Source organism: Wyeomyia smithii, chromosome 3 (assembly GCF_029784165.1).
Source record: "Wyeomyia smithii strain HCP4-BCI-WySm-NY-G18 chromosome 3, ASM2978416v1, whole genome shotgun sequence".
In the NCBI taxonomy this organism is placed as follows: Eukaryota; Metazoa; Arthropoda; class Insecta; order Diptera; family Culicidae; genus Wyeomyia; species Wyeomyia smithii.
Genome location: NC_073696.1, coordinates 262,783,610 through 262,798,166, shown reverse-complemented (window position 1 = coordinate 262,798,166; position 14,557 = coordinate 262,783,610). Strand labels below are relative to the sequence as shown.

The 14,557-nt window shown below is 38.4% G+C and overlaps 1 protein-coding gene across 2 annotated transcripts in view; it reads left to right on the top strand.

Moving 5' to 3' along the window:
- The window catches only part of LOC129726918 (rab3 GTPase-activating protein non-catalytic subunit), a 45,386-nt gene extending 31,246 nt beyond the window's left edge, over positions 1–14,140 (top strand). The window contains exon 5 of one of the 2 annotated variants that reach the window (XM_055684175.1): positions 8–14,140. In XM_055684175.1, coding sequence (XP_055540150.1) covers positions 8–304 — 297 coding nt within the window. In that variant the 3' untranslated portion in view covers positions 305–14,140. The remainder of the gene's footprint in view (positions 1–7) is intronic. The other variant, XM_055684176.1, reaches the window with a different exon arrangement.
- Positions 14,141–14,557: the final 417 nt, after the last annotated feature.

Here is a 14,557-nt window from a genome sequence, read left to right as displayed (position 1 = left end):
TGCACAGATTTCGTCGGAGGGTCACGGTCCCCAGCTGCGTTTTGCCGAGGGCAACGATGCTGCCAACGCATCCGGACAGATTGCCATCGACCGGCTGGCGAAGCTGGTGGAAAAAGCATTTCGCTGTTTGAGCACGGTGCAAACTTCCACCACCACAACGATGACAACGATGACGACGACGACGGCGGCGGCGGTGGCTTCGGTAATGCCATCCACAGCTACCGGCGGTAATAGTAAATCCAAAGAGCTACGGATAGCGGGTTTGTTATTCGATGCGTGTGCTACCATTAGTGAGTTGAGGTAATTTTAGCGTAGGCGGTTATTATGGAATTCGTGAAGACTAGTTACTGCGTGTCAAAAAAGTATGCTCCTAGGGATAAGCGCTCCGGTTATAAACGGATCTATATTTGCCGAGCTAATTTACTGCTGAGACAGCGAGTCGAGAGTCGTTTTATAATTGCTTGCTTTTAGCGTTTCGGTGATAATTAGTTTCAATTCCTATCTGTTGGATTGGACGTCATTCGATTTCGAACCTAATAACTAAAGTACGGAAAGGTTGAATTGAACAAAATTGGCTCGTTTTAGAGTGGTCCGGAAGAAATCGGATCGGAAAATCATTTAGCGAATCGGATGGTCGGTAATTCGGGATTATTAAGACACCCACTCTAGCACGAAGGTTGCTGAATAGAAATACGGTTGGAAAAAGTACACCATTATGCTGAGCAAGGAACATATGCGGGTTGAATCGGTCTCTCTGAGTTTAATAGTTTAATAGGTTGAGTTTCCTCTATGATTTGGAAAATGTCCTCTATTAGAATGATAATTTTGATGTCCATTGTAGCATGATTGGTGATTATTCACTCGCGAAACCTCTGTGGTGTATTTCCCCACGTCGACGTGAATAATTTTCTCCGTTCGTGAATATTTGAGAGCTTGCATTTTCTAGTTTTCGCTTGTATTATTTGTTGATGCCTCATTTTTCAAAAGCTTTTGGATAGCATCATTCATTTTGGGTAATGTTCCAGCTTACCGAATGATTTTAGTTTCAGTGGCCTGCGTGCCATTTATGGCTTGGAGTTTCCCCCTCCTATTTCATGGTCATATCATTAGCTCTATCTACGGGGATTTGTTCCCTTATAAAAGTTGCATTACATGTCTAAATTTATAATGACTTTTATCAGTTCTATTTCTGTGGAAAAAATATGAAAATTAGATGAGTCAGAGTGGGGTTCTGTTTGACACGAAAACATTTCTCGGTGGAGGGTTGAATTGTTGAAAATTTGAATATGAAGCATAAAATTTGTATGAAGCTATCGAGTGAAACTTTAATAGTAAACTTGTTTAGTACTTCCTTTTGGCCGCGCCACATAGTGATTGCCGAGCTCATCAACGTAACCATTTCGCCTGTTTCGTGCATGTTAATTTGAGGCGGTTTTTGGAAGAGAGTGAAGAGAGGAAGAGGCTTAGAGCCGCATTTGACCTGATGGGTCGGGTTTTATGCCGGGAAGTGCGTGCTGTTGCTTAGGTACCAGACCGGTAAAGGAAAATTACTATATGGTGAAGCTTGTTTTTTTTTTTTGTTAGGGAATTAGGATTACGATTACGATTACGATTACGATTACGAATTATTTGAAGAAAATTTCTTAACATTCTGATCGGGGTACCTATTGATCTGTCAATTGTTCTGCTGCGGTATAGGTTTAAAAGTTTCTTTGCAAGTTTTCTCCTTCTTTCGTTGGTCCGTGTCAAATTGATCAGTAGCGCTTTAGCGGGCTTCATTCAGACTTTTTGGACGCGACCTATCCTCACTGCAAGCGGTCTCAGCCTCCGCACTTGCTGCAGCGTGCCTTGTTGCAGCAGTAGGTGGCTGTATGACCTAACTGCTTGCAGTTTTGGCAATGCATGACCCGCGGTACGAACGCCTGTACGCCTACAGGCAGACGAACCCTGTCCAAAGAGATGTAGTTCGGCAGTGCGGATCCAGCGAATGTTACACGGAAGGAATCCGAAGGGAGGAATTTCTTCTTCCCTTCTTCGATGGATACTGAATGCAATTGCTTGACATCCAGTATCTTTACATCTTGAATCAGGGGATTCTTGAAGCAGCCAACCCCGTGACGCAAAATGTCATCGACCGTGAGGCTCCCTTCGGTAACCACATCGTCGATCTCCACGTCCTTGGCAGGGATGTACACGCGATACTCTCTCGTGAAGAGCTCGTAGCTAGCAATTGCGTTTGCTTGCTTCAAGCTACTCACGACAACTCGCAGTTTGTTCGGTCTAACCTTTGTAATTTCGGTTAAATAATGATAAAAATTCTAAAGTGAATACTTCACCGAACGTCTAAGTCACGACCTCACGGCTGATAGTAGAATCAATCGAGTGTCTCCGCAGAACAAACAAAGACGATCCAGCTTCGTGTTGTGACACAGTGGCCGTATCTTACACGCGACCTTGTAGATGCCACTTGTAGTTGACTTCCACTCGCTCGATCGTATGGTGGTCCATGCTGCTAGCGGGGTATCAGCGGTGCGGGAGAATTATTCTTGCTGATATATCAGTTGCGTATCAGATCACTGGCGGGGTAGCCTGCCCCTACCAGTGTGCAGAAGATGTTTCTGCCGATATACTGCAGGCTATTGTTATCGCACAGCACAAGAACTAATCGACTAAAAAACACCCGTACGATAACTCGTGTATTGTTATTTTGCGAATCAAACGGAGATAAACAATTTGCGTCTAATCGAGACGAAAGCAAAACAACGAATGAAGAATCTTGTTGTAAATAATGAATCTTTGTAATTAAAGTGCACAAGTCTTTTTTGTCATTAAAATATTCTTCTAACGTTTTCTTCATCTCGACTCATTCGGTGTGTACTAGCACGTCATTAGCTCTGTCTGTCACTTTGTCACGAATGATGCTGTACCTTAAGGGTAGAGCAGTTGTTTCGTGCTCTGGTGTGAGGCATAGTTTTTTCGCAAACAGCAGTTTGCTTTCGACCGATGCCGACCGATTGTTACTGTCACTACCTAATCTGCAGGCACTGTTGGACAAATGTGTGTGCTATTTGAGGCTACTGCTGCCGCTAAACTCACTATTTTCAAACGCTGTTGTTCTAATTGAGCTAATAGCTCATCATTTTTTTCTGAATTTCTTCAGTCATTTTTCATGTAAACATGCACTTTAACGATAAAACTACTCTACGATTTTGCCGTAATATTTTATTCCCAAAATTTTTGTAACGCTTGATTGCTGAAACTATTCGATTGCGCCGTATTAATTTTCGTAACACTTGAACGATAAGAGTTCACTATTCGATTACATTATTATATATGCCTATTATATAAAAAGAAATTTAATTTTTTTGTAATAATCATTCTTTCTATTACACTGGCCATAATAATTCGATTTTTATTGTAAAGTGTTCGAAGTTTGAATCAAAACGGTATGTTTTATTCAACTGTATGTTGCTGAGGTGGAACATTATATATTTCCATGAGTTCTAAGAGCATTTACATGAATTCCTGGCTTGAAAATAAATGAAGGGACTCGTTTGCCAGGGCGTTTATCATGATTCCTTATTGTCTCTGTCATGTGAACAGTTTATTTCAACTCAACTATTCAATTTTATTGTAGAAAAAATCACTATTCGACTACACTATAATATTTTTATTTTTATATTTTTTTTTGAATATTCAATCTACTTACGATCTAGGTCGCGGTAAGCCGCTGCATTGGTTGAAACTCCGTTGGTTGCCGTCGTCGTGTGGGATGTAGGTCTCCTAGCCGCGGTACCAGTGGTCCAGTGTTTACGATCTGTCGCAAGTCCTTAATATTCCGTTGAGGATGCTTTCTAGCGGGTGACGATTTGTCTTCGTATCTGCCGGTCAGCGGGCGAGTTTACTAACACTTTTCACTAGACTTTGACTTAGGAAAATCCTATTCATCAAAATGTTGAAGCTTCTTTTAATCAAAAATATAGAGATGAACTTAAAAGACGAATGTGCCATGAAAATGGAATAACTTTAATTGAAGTACCTTATACCATAAAGGTAAATAATATTGGAGCATTTTTGTGTGATCAACTAAAAAAATGGTTATATTTAAACTTAATCTGTTGTATTGATTTGTTTTGTTTTTTTTTTTTTATGCTTAAAAAGCATGAAAAAACGATTTCAAATTTTTATTCACAATCACCCAAAATTTTATTTTACTGTTTAATAACTTTATTCACTCAAGTCTGAATCATCATCCAAAATTTTGTTGGGTACTTTAGAACCAGTTTTTTTTAAGTAAATGTTTATCACGTGTTTGAGGTTCGGAGAAGTTATCGTCGTCATCAGAAGAGTCGTCTGTTTCAGAAGGAAACTTTTTTAGTATCATGTATTGATTTAGAAAATACATCTCTGAAGAAGAAGATGCACTAGTTATTTTTGCTTTTGGCTTGGGTTTAGTTTTTTTTTTATTTTTATTCTTCAGAAAAATATTCCAAAATATCCTCGACATCGAGGATCCATTGCGCGAGATTGCGAGGATTTCCCGTATATTTGGGTAAATCCGTATCAATTGCAAATCTTCTGTTGTTTGGAGTTGGCTCTGGGGTAGGATTTGTGTTTTGATTTGGGTTTGGATTTGGATTAGCATTTGCCATTTTTAAATTTTCAAGAAGCTGCACTAGTTGCTCAATTTTTGTATAACACTTTTTCTAACAGTCTAAAACGTTCACTGAGACTTAATATCTAACACTTTATGCGGGTTTTTATTTCACTTTTATCGTTTTTTATATTTTTTTCACTTACAATAATACTAGGAGCAGGATCATCTCCCGTCGGGGCAGCGATTAGACTCCGTAAACCCTGTGGAAACGATCGGATGATTTCGTTTGACGATACTTCCGTCGCCGGTCGCAGCCATTAGATTCCAAAAACCAATTGTTGGGTAGCCTGGGTGTCTCTACTGGCGGACTCCGTCGCAGGATTAAGTCGCAATTCAACGTTTGAGTGCGTTTCCCTTGTATTCTATGAGCGGCGTGGACCGTGGTGACCATTGCATTCATTATTCCTAAAATGGATTTGGCATGATTTTCTTACCTTCAATAGTTTTAAAAAATGTCCTTCGAATGCTTTTCTTCGCTTGTAGAACCTAGTCTCAAGCTTTTGCTAGGCTTTGTTCCTGAGTTTTCAAGAGCTTCAATTGAATTTTTGTTTGCTGGTTTAAACTGCTCTGAGCATTTGCACACTGCTAGCAGCCTTTTCTGACTGATAGCACGATCGTTTTTTGGATCAATTTTGACTGGTTCTGGTCGCCAAGAAAAGATTGTAGTCGAATTTAAAACATCTAACTGTTCGTTTACTGATTGTGGGAGCCGGCGGAGAAGCCTTTTGCCATCGTCTATCACCGCCGCCCGAGCGTAGTGGGCGTAGAATGCCAGCCTTCGGCTTTCTCTCCGCAGACGCAACCTCCATGAGCGGTCTGCTTGTAGTTCGGAATGGAAAGCCGTCCAGTTTTAAAGCCGGCTCTTAGGTAGTCTTTCTCGTAGTCCGCTCCTCGTTGGTAGTCCGCTTCATGTCTGTACCATGCGCAACTCTATTTACCCTCATGCATTCGCTTGCAGAGTAGTTGAAGTTGAATTCACTAGATTTTATTATTATGTTCTCTCTATCACTACACTTACTTTGTCGCTGATATAATATCTCAGCCTATCTCTACTTTAGAACTTTTATCAATTGTCTTAATTTAACTTAGAGTAGCGGTTTTCGCGTTCCGTCGCTTCGTAAATAACCCGACAAGTTACACGGTGCATCGTGGACGCTTTTTTTAAATTTAATTGTTTTGCTTACAGGTGACGAACGGTTTATCTGTCACCAAAGCCAAGCAAGAGACTTGGCTTCAAATGTAAGCGAACTCATAGCCTACTTTTAGAAACAGCTGAAGGCTATGCTCTAGTATCTTAATTGTTTTCTGGGTGGACAGAACCCGATAGAAGACTGGCTTCTCTCCGGATTCCAAGTCAGCTAATGTGACGGAACCATGTGGAAACACGAGAGGTCTTAAAAGTTGTTGTCGACTGAAGCTGTAGGTTCTGATTAAGTCCCGTACGAGTATTGCTGAAAGATACCAATCAATGTAGTTAGCAAAGCATCTACCACATCACTACCCGATACCAATCACTGTAATCTGTAGTAAAAAGTCTACCACATCAACGGAAGTGATTTCTATGCAAAAGTTAACGCGAAAATTATCTACCATTGTAATTATTTAATAAAACGTTCACCACCTCACCGGTGGTGCTCGCCAACAATCAACAGTGCATACTGTCCCGAACATTTAAGTGGTTCAAAGTAACGTGTTTCATCACCGACGGGCAGTTCGAGCACTGAGCTTTCAGTTATACGACAAGCACTACCAACGTGTGGTATCTGGCCAAGTTGGTACCGGTCACGTTAACAGATAGGTGACTCATTAAATGTAGTAGAGTTAAGTCGTTGATCTTAATGGAACGTTTGTTATAAATGTGATCCTTAACATTAATCTCCAAGTCATTCATATGAATAAGTGAATGATTTAATATCATGCTCTTATTTCCTATTGACTAAATATCTCAATAACTTGACATTTATGCCACGGTTATTGAAGCTGGAGTGGTGTAACAATGCACACAGTTCAACTGTTCTTGACAAAACATCACTAACTAAAATATCATGTAAAATGCGATGATTTCTTCCTGATGTCAAAACTGTAATGGCATACAACATCTTCGGTAATGCTTTTTAACAAAAAAAAAAAAAAATATCTAGCGGCGACTGTTGCTATGTAGGATGTCAGCAGTTCATGTGTTCGATGAATAACTGCTAAGTGGTCAAAACTGATGTCGCTCGATCGTCAACTCGAGTATTACTAAAAGACACCAATCAATGTAGTTAGCAAAGTGTCTACCACATCACTACCCGATATCAATCACTGTAATCTGTAGTAAAAAGTCAACCACATCAACGTGAGTGCTTTCTAAGCAAAAGTTTACGCGAAAAATATCCACCATTGTAATTATTTAATAAAACGTTCACCACATCACCGGTGGTGCTTGCTAACAATCAGTTTACGCAGAAGTTTAGCAAAAAGTCTACTACATCAAACGATACCAATCCGCTGAAACTGTTGTTAGCAAAAATTCAACAACTTCATCGATCATGCTTTTTTTATGCTGTTATGCCAAGCAAGCGAATGATTCCTGAACTTGATGATGCCATACATTGTAATTTTAGCTAATAATAAGTTCACCACATCAATCGCAGTCGATTGGTGCTGATTCTGTTTGGTACGGAAAATCTAGAAAATTTCGCTCGTGACGTTTCTCAGACCGTTCTCAGCAGTGCTCTGAATAAGTCCAGCGTTTTCCTCTCCTTTTACCTTTATTTTTTAGTTCTAAAGGCTACAAGTGACCTACAAGCATAGTTGATGCTATTTAACAAAAAAAAAAAAAAAAACAATTAAAATATATCAATCGTTGTAGTTCTCGTTAACAAATATTGTACCACGCGTCGTGAACTTTCGAGTGTTGTTCTCGAAAATAAAAATAAAAATAGCTTGACTTACATTGAAATGGATTGGATGGATTGAAAAATTCATTTGTTAGGTGAATTTACACAGGTACTTAAGTACTACTTGTTTCACTGCTTGCTTAAATGTAACTGACTAACTGACTGTTATTAACATTTAACATTTATTATGTGACTGTGAAGCACTCTCTCAAAAGAGGAAGCAATTCTTTGATAAACACCTAATACAACCATTAGATATCTGGATGACTTCTCCCAATAAGGCAGTGAACTTTATTCGTTCAATAATACCTTATTGGGACGATGCCTATATTCAGCAAGTGGAAACCATTCGACCTAATAGTGGTACGACACCCTGATAAGGCTTACATCAAATAGGGGCCCGCCACAAAAGATCAAATCTCTGGTCGCAGTGGAAAATGTACCCAACAGAAAAAAAAACTGGCTGTTCTATAATTCTTGTAAAGCTGCTGATTGCGTGTCGAATTGTTCGATGGTGGACTATTGACTAGTGGCGTGATACTTTGTACCTTTGACTCGGCAGTTATGCTGGATCAGTGGGCATAATCATATATGTATGTTCTGTATTTTTCGGCCCTTCTCTGGGAACAAAAGCTAATATGACACAATCTAAAATAGGGGTCCGCTACATCTCGCCCCCACTTGATGAGTAGTAAGTCGTCTGGAAGAGGCGACTTACACCGGGTTGTTTCGGGTACAAAAACATATAACTACTTGTGTCATTACGAAATAAAGCGCCAGGATAGGTCATTTCCGGAGAAATTTATTACGAAGTCACAAGGACCGCCACGGTCGCCATTCAATGTTTATAAATGTACGCCATTCGTAGAAAACCTTTTGTTAATAAAACGTTCAGGCCTCATCTTTGATCAAAAGTCAATCCAGAAGTTATCTATCAGTGTAATTAGTAAGAAGTCTACTACCTCAATGTGTGCGCTTTCTAACAAGCACTGTTAAGTTTGTTAATAAAACGTTCACCACATTATTGGTTATGTGTTGACGGGTCCTGGCATCGGTGAAAATTTTCGTCAAAAGTCAACCCAAAAGATTTGGGTTCTCGATAACATTCGAAAGTTTTTAAAAAAGGGTTAATTCCATGAACATATTTAATTTTGTACGCAGACACAACTTGTTCGATTAAACACTCGAACTAAATTAAATTCCTGTTCCACTCTAAAGGTCCTAACTACGTCCTAGCTACCTGGTCACACGCCTGCTACGTCAGGAGAACCGCATCCGCTCATGTCGCTGCTAGTGGGTGTCCGGTGATGATGTTTTGCTGGGTCAGGACAAGCATTGTCCATAACTATATATCAGTGTAGCTTGTAGTAAAAAGTCCACTACATCAACGGTGTTGTGTTTGTTTATAAAACGCTCACCATTGGTTAAGTTAAAGTGTCCCGGCAGGACCACTGGTCGTAGAAAATTTGTCACAAAGGCCGCCACGGTCGCCATTCAAGGTTTATAAATATGCGCCGTAGAATACCTTTCTCACGGCCTTCTGACTGTAAATAAAACGTTCACCACATCATTGATTATGTGTTGAAGTGTCCGGGCATTGATGATGCTTTTCGTCGAAAAGCAACCCAGAAGATATCTATCAGTGTAATTAGTAAGAGTTCTACTACATCAATATCCCTATGGGTAACGCATAGTGAAGGTAGTATTTCTTGGCCTGTCTCAATTTTCGAGCTTAACTTTTTAGTACCCTCGGCTACCAACAGCAACAACAGCATTAGAGCGCGTTCGAGAGCGTCTAATCTACCGTATTCTGTGTTTAGTAAAACCTGGTAGCAGAGGCAGATGCTCCAGCTTATATTCCACCTGTTTTTTATAAAATTTAGCTCGAGGCTTAAATTCTTCTGTCTGACATATGCTTCGTGACACCCTAACCACATCATTGTCTATGTTAAAGTGTCCTGGCAGGATCACTATGAGGGAATTCTCGTCAGAGAAACACTCCTCTCACTTCTAAAAGTGTGGGTTATCCGAAGACCCAAAGCAGAATAAAGGGCATAAAAATAACACTATTCCAAGAGTATACAACGAAAGGTTGCAGTCTGAAATGATTCTGGGAATTGAAATGTATTTTTCCTTATTCTAGTTATCAGACCGCTACATCTCCCCCTACTCACGAGTCGTAAGTCATCTGAAAGTGGTGGCTCACGCTTGTCAACCGCTTCATTTATCTAAAGATATTTTTCTCTTTCCAAAACGTCTTTTTTAGTTTCATTCGTTATTATTTTCCTGTCTTATTCGTATTTGCATCATATTTTTCTTGTTCCTTTCTTTATTTGTTTTGTTATAATCTCGAGCCGTATTGGCTCGAGGGTCTTGATACTTTCTTTTCCATATCCTTCGATTTCGAAATGCTAATTCTCAGCCTCCAGGACTTTGCGTTTGAGCACTGATTTTGCAAGACAGGATATCGATTTTGACGTTAACTAGCTGTTCACTTTTCAAACGACAAAAATGCAAAATTTATTACCTTCAAGGTCTTAGTTTAGTTTTTTTTTTTTGGCAAAGCTTCGTATCCAAGAATTCCATCGGTGTAAGCGAAATCAGATTTTTTTTATATTCAAAGGTGTTATTATAAATTTCACATTTGAGCGTTATTCACTAAAATAGCAGCAACTGTTAGACTGTTCAACGATAAGTCTACCCTGAAAGGTATTTTCGTAATTCTTGCTATCAAAACGTCCCCAACATCATCGGTAATATCTCTTCGGTGTTTTTTTTTTACTGTAGTATTGCGCTTGTCTTGAGCTTTTTTTGCCTACATGACCCAGTAAAAATATCCCCTTTAAGATACCATTGACTCTAATTTTAATAAAACGTTTATTAAATCAATAGTAATGCGTTTTAGCAAAAAATCTTACCAGAAGAATTTTTGCCATCCTAGATTTCCGTTGATTGTTTCGAACTTACATTTGCAATGCACTAAAGGTTAGTGTAGGTAATTGTTGCTCACCTAGCAAACAAAAAATCACCCCTTTGAGATAGCCATGACTGTAATGCTAGTAAAACGTTTACCGTTTTCCGTAATGTGTTTTAACGAAAAGTCTACTCATAAGATACCATAGATCATTGTAATTTTTGCCATTAGATATTCCGCAGCATGTTCGGATACAAGGCATTAGCACTTTTTTGTAGTAAAAAGTCTACTGCTTCTATAGAGATTATCCAATCACTGGAATTCTGCTATTCCGCTACAACTAGTATTGTCTTTCTCTGGGAGCTTTTCTTACGTGATAGAGAGTGTCATTCCTATATGTTCTTTGATAAGTTTTGACATAACAACTAGTTAAAATGTTCTTTGTTAGAAAATTGAAAAAATATATTTTCTTAGAGCTATGCTCTTTTTTTATTCGATACTTGGTTGAGACTAAACCTTTTGCTATGGTTAAACTCTATTCTGGAACTAACATACCTTTCATCGACCGAAATTTTATGATCCTTGTTGTCTGTTATAATATATGTATCTTTCATGAAAAATATCAATACATCACACTTGGCTTGATATTTAATTTCTGGTGAGAGTGGTGAGAGCTGAAACTGTCCCACTTGTGGCACGAGGTCTCAAGTCTGGCAATATACATTGCAGCTCTCCAATGTTTGCTTTAAAATACCAGAAACCTTCAAATTTCACTCCTGCATTTCCAAGATTGTGCTCAATACGTGCCAACCCATGGCACTTGAGGAATTCTCGAGCCGCTGCATCTGCCATAGTCGTTACGGTAATCTGTTAAACGAACAATACCGATGTAAGGTATTTTTTTAAATTTCTGTAAATAGAAGACACCATTTTGCCACTAGTCGGAAACGAAAACTTGCTCTGTGTCTCGAAATATCACACGAGCAGACGGTTGTTGAAACCGCACCGATATAGGTTTGGTAGATTTTTATTTCCTTGAAACCAATTGCACGACGGCCACTATTCAACTCACAAACTCATTTGACAGTTTACCACTTGTAAAAGAAAAGCTGATGCATTGCGATCAGAGTTGCCATTTAAAGCGAATATGTGTTTCCTAGATCGGCACAAGTTTTATAGTCAAAACGATGAAAGAAAAGTTCAGTTTCTCTTTCACAGTTTTCAACATAGATTACGAATGTTTGTGTTTTCTTCAACGGATAGTGCTAGGAAATGGTGATATGATTTCAAGTAGCATATAAAAGTCTAGTATCAACATTTGTATTATACATGATGAAGAAAAAACATGTTGTTGGCAGCTCTTGTCACATTCTCTTTACCGTATGCGCACGTCGGATATACTGATACACGTACACCGGATGAATCGAAGAAGGAAGAAACCAGTGTCATCCAGAAGTGATGTCTATGAGGTGTTAATAAAGAGTTGTTTTAAATTATAGGTTGAATTTGAACACTTTGTTTCACTCAATGGAAATCATAGCTAACACTTTTTTCAATAAATTGTGTACCTGTATGTTTAAAACTAAAACAGCGAGTAGTCTGGTTTTGCATTTCTTGAATTTACCTTTACCTTTTTTCGAAATTAAGCAATCACTTCTTTGTCTCTGTTAGCAAATCACTGCTCAATGTATGCATCACAACACAAAGAACAATTTCGTTAAGTGATTCTACGTTTTTGCATCAAAGTTTCCCAACGATTATCCACTTGTTGCCATTCAAAGCCAAACCCAAACGTATGTTGATTTTACCGCTAGTGTTGGTCTTTTCTGAATGGCAAAAAGATGGGTCCATGTCCGGCCAGGTATTGTTTGGTTTGTTTGAGCTAACTTAACTGTGTTCTGTTCAGTGTGGGTTGGGTTGATGGTTTCTCTTTTCTTAAAGTTGATGAGTCCTGCGGTTGAGAGCAGTTCTTTGTGCGATGCAGATTGTAAGTGTGGAAAAAATGTATACAATTTAATTACGGAGCGAAAAGCGACCGCTTCCGCTCCCTGTTGAAAAAACTGAAATATACATACTCTACAGGTGATTATTTGGTGGAGAATATTGTCTATTTAACTATTTTATCCCCAAACATATGTGATGATATTCTATCACATTCTCAATATTTGCATTTGTTTAGGGAATTATTCGCTAAGAATTTTAACTTACATTGATGAACTATTTTACTAATGTTCTCTTCTTTGTTAACTTTGGGTTCGATGTCTTATCTTTTCGTAAAAACTCACATTTATCTAACTGGATTTTCTTCCAAGTTATGCCATTCAGACGCAAACATCATGACCGCGATAGTCAAACAAGTCAAAGCTACGGATTGGTTAGTTACAGTGAAGGCCCAAGCACAATGGATACGTTTGCATTGCGTTGACGTTAATTTGACAGACAATATATGGTCTAACTGTCAAATTGCCGCAAACGCAGCCGCAACGTATCAATCGTGTTTAGGCCTTGAGACCTTCTCACTTCACAGCCGAACAGTAAATAAGTTTCATTTGTCTCTTCAATATTAATTGTTTACATATAAGCGTGTAAGTTCTTGTTGACATCTAAACTTGAATGCGTAGAATAGGCAAAAGTTCATTTGTAAACCTCCTCCCTGGATTCGTGTTGATGTAAAATCCAATCAAGGAATTCAAAGAAAAATCAAACGCAAAGACAGGAAGTAAAGTTTTCCTGGCAGCAAGAAAATATTGTGTTATTAATACTTTAGAATATTGAATGAGCATTCCCAGGCCCAAGGAAATTTTCATAGTAGCATGAATCTCAACTGGAGAACCTGTTTGTGAATGTGTTGACTGCCGGTGAGATGCCTGAAGCATCCAGCCTTAAGTGGTAATTGTTATATAAGCTGCTACAAATGCTGACTAATTATGCTCGAAGAAAGAAGAAGCTAATATCGCACAATCTTTCCAGCTATTTCAGCAGTTGCCGTTAACTAATAAGCTTTTTTTGTCTCTATATAAGATGAAGCAGTAGAGCTCTCAGAGTGTTTCACTCGATCTTCTCAGCCCCACAAGGTATAATTGAAGCCGCTATGACTGTTTGCGTCTGGCGCGGAAATAATTCTCTGAAATCCGCTTTTTTAACATTTCTATTAATAAATCCACTCGTTTAGAAAAGTTCTAAACACCCTTTACAGATTTTATTTAAATTATTCAGATTGGTTTTGACCAAATTCGCAGACCGACCGTTTCTCGAATGTTAAGTCCACCCAGAATCACTTTGAACGAAGTCTGGCACGGTCGCCATATGAGATATATGTTATAAACCTTTCCCGGTTAGTTTCGAAATCGATTAGCAAACACTTTTTGACAAAACAAATATCTAACAAGCAAGCATAGATAACAAACTGAGGCGTCATTTGAAGCCTGTTTATTTCAATCGTACATGATTAGTTGTGCCTAAAAATTGCACCGAAAAAAAACACAGCGTCAGTTACAGCATTAACAGCAACACAGTTGCCGATTAAACTAGGAATTATTTGATATCATTACATAGTAGTTATCGAGCAGAAAAATAAGGGACTGTAAGCATGAAAACATATATTCACATAAGCATAGAGTGAAATTATATATTTCGAGATTCCGATTAACAATTAAAACAAATACAATATCTCTTGTTATCTTTGAAGTACATTTTTTTGACAACTAAGCTAGATAGATAGAAAGAAAGCCAGTATAGAAGTATATACAGAAAATCTAGATTCGTACTGTCCCATTTATCATCAGCTATTTAACTTTATTTCTGAAAGAAAATCGGGTTTCGAATCTGCTCATTTGTTGCTCGAAAAATTATGCAGGACGCATCATAGTAGGCCATATATGTTTGGTGCAACATTTCTGATGGTTGTTGAATAGTGTTTACTTCTAACCACAAGGGATATAACCGGTAAGTACGTTTTGTCATATGTATTTGAATTAAACATATTTGAAAAGCATCATTCAATATTTACAATAATAAATATCATTATTTGTTAAATTCGATACTACAATTGTCGATCATGGAAAAAAGAATAAAACAACGTAAAGTTAAAAATCTTGTATCGCG